The sequence below is a fragment of the Mytilus trossulus genome, unplaced genomic scaffold (assembly GCF_036588685.1).
Source record: "Mytilus trossulus isolate FHL-02 unplaced genomic scaffold, PNRI_Mtr1.1.1.hap1 h1tg000024l__unscaffolded, whole genome shotgun sequence".
NCBI classification, from domain to species: domain Eukaryota; kingdom Metazoa; phylum Mollusca; class Bivalvia; order Mytilida; family Mytilidae; genus Mytilus; species Mytilus trossulus.
The window spans coordinates 1,296,408-1,299,110 of NW_026963290.1; the positions used below are offsets into that span (position 1 = coordinate 1,296,408).

At 33.7% G+C, this 2,703-nt stretch overlaps 1 protein-coding gene across 1 annotated transcript; it reads right to left on the reverse strand.

Annotated features, from left to right (window-relative positions):
• Positions 1-542: 542 nt before the first annotated feature.
• On the reverse strand, positions 543-2,170 carry LOC134699020 (uncharacterized). Its single transcript, XM_063560711.1, has 2 exons — positions 2,119-2,170; positions 543-1,897 (listed from the first exon to the last, which is right to left on the reverse strand). The coding sequence occupies exons 1-2, from the start codon at positions 2,168-2,170 to the stop codon at positions 549-551; spliced, it is 1,401 nt and encodes a 466-aa protein (XP_063416781.1). The 3' UTR covers positions 543-548.
• Between the last annotated feature and the right edge of the window lie 533 nt (positions 2,171-2,703).

Here is a 2,703-nt window from a genome sequence, read left to right on the forward strand (position 1 = left end):
TGAATCACTAAATCAGAGTAGGTGTGTTAGAATAGTTATTTTGCTTTCTAAACATAATTGACGACAGTTGGATGATGAAAATGCATATCTTCGAGAAAAAAACAAATACATTTTTTTGGCTTCCATTTCTACGATTGCGCTTTATATTTGTCATCTTGTGATGTTTAAAATTTAGTGTCCTTAACTTCAAACATAATCGTCCAATAAAATTTAAGTATGACGTATACAAGCTGAAGCCCCGCCTATCTTAATTGCCATGCTTGAGCAAACATTGATGACAAGCAAAGCAAACAAGCCAAACAAAGATTTGTCTTGCTAGCATTAATGTATTAGCTGTAATGTATCTTGCAGTTCTGTATTTTGGTTATTTTACTTTTTACAAAACACCCCCGTTATCTTAAATCACATATTCTACAATCATTTTAAAACAGTTTCATTATCAGTAACGTGAGGCTATATTCTAGAGTTATATTCAGCTTCATATCACACATTGAAATAAATGTTAAATCTTGTTTAAGAATAATAATGTTTTAGAGTAACGATTACATTTACAAAAGATTTCTAAACAAAAATCCAGGAATCTGGCCTTCACCGGTTGATGTAGAATTTGTATCAAACTTAGAATTTTCAAACGAAAAACGTACACCATTACTGTCTACTACAAGTTTCCCATTTCCACCAGAATAACATACCGGGCCTTTCATCACTAGAATAGCGTGGTACTTTTTATTAGCTAATAGTTTCACAGGTTTCTGAAAATGAATCTTGACACATTTGTTCTTGGCTAATTTACTGTCAATGGAATCTGACACTAAAACCAGATCTGTGGACTCGTCTTTAACTGAAGCGGTCATTTGAAATGTCGATGATCCATCTTTACATACATAAGATAAAATTCCGCACAGTTGTATTTCTTTAGACACTTGAAAACATATAGCATCGGAGTTTCCACTAACAGTCCAATCACCTGAATTTGACACAAATCGATTACAACTGTGTATCTCTGACAATTTGGTAGATCCTGTCTTTATAATATCTAAAATAGGTTTGTTCTTGTCCAATGAAATCTTGCATGAACTTTCTGCTCTAGCTAGCAGATCAGAAATATTTTCATTTTGTAAAGAAAGTTCATAATCAACTATTTCGTCAGCTTTACATTGTATAATGTTCTTATGTTCCTCTAGATGTTGATTTAATCTCTTGACTTCTATCATGACCTGAACATCGGATGCTTTACTCTCGCATGCGTCAAGAATTTGTTTCTCGTTTTCTATATTTTTCTTTTTATTTGTAAAAATCAATTTAATCATATCAATATTTGTTTTTGCCTCATTGTATATTTTCAGAAGTTCTGTCTCTCTTTGAACTTTGAGATCATTTATCTTAGAAACAAGCTCACTGAAAACGTTATCAAGTTTCTTTTTCTGATCTAAATACTGACTTTCTAACTTGTCCATAGCAGATTGGCGATCTTTAATTATGTCTTTAATATCATCTTCTACTTTTTCGAGCTGGGTTCTCAATTTATTTACTTCCTCTGTCCCGTTGTACTCTCGAGCAGCATCCTCGATAGATAGAACTTTCTCACACTTGCGATGAGAGATCGATACACACATCGAACAGCAGGGATTCTGATGATCGACACAATAAAGTTCTACGTCTTTACCCTTATGTTCAGAACATTTATTTTTAAAGGTTTTATATAAATTAATGTCTGATGTAAGCTTTTCTATTGGATTGATTTCATGGTCCGCTGTATATTTGATTGCTTTGTGGTGTTTACAACAGTTATCACACAACAAATCGGAGCAATCAAAACATACGAAAGTGGCATCTGAAATCTTTTCCATTCGCTCACATACCATGCAATGTTTTTGCGGACTTTGTACTTTTCCCGCTGTAACAATCCAGCAATGAGAAAATTAAGCGGTAATCCTTTAGCCCATTCCTCAGAAGAATAGGTTTCATTCGGTGTATTAACATTTGTCCTGCATATCGGACATTCAATACTTTGCTTATGTCCTTTCTCAAATTTGGACGAAATATACGTCTGAATGCAACTTTCGCAAAATGTATGCAAGCATGGCAAATACTTTGGAACGTTTAGTTTCTCCAAACAAATTGCACACGTAGTTATATCAACGAAATGACTATCATTCGATGTCGCCATTTTAACGCCCACCTGAAAGAGGAAGTAATATATATTTACTAGTATATAGATAGTAATCTCCGTTTACCTGTTTTGGATGATAGCGCCCTATGCTGTAGATTTGTTGAACTTACGTCACGTATGCCAGTATGAGTCTTATGTAGACGAAACGCGCGTCTGGTTTCCTTTATTATAATCCTGGTACCTTTGCCAACTATTAGACAACTGTTTTCGAATTCTTGTAACGATTTCAACAAAATTTGCCCCAACAATTTTAATCTTTCAATCTTAAATATCAATAGTAGAACGAAAGAGTTTACAGTGATACACAAACGATCATTTATCGAATCGTATATATCTTATTTTGATAATAAATTTCGGTCTAAATATTTGATATTTTTTTTACTCAAAACTCACAACTTAGTCCGGCCGATCGGTGAAAAAATTGCTCAAACAATGAGGAAAGCACCAATTTTTGCATGATGGTATATTTTTGTGTACTGAGCAATATAAGCTATGGACCAACCGTCAAAATTCAATATGGCGGCTTATTT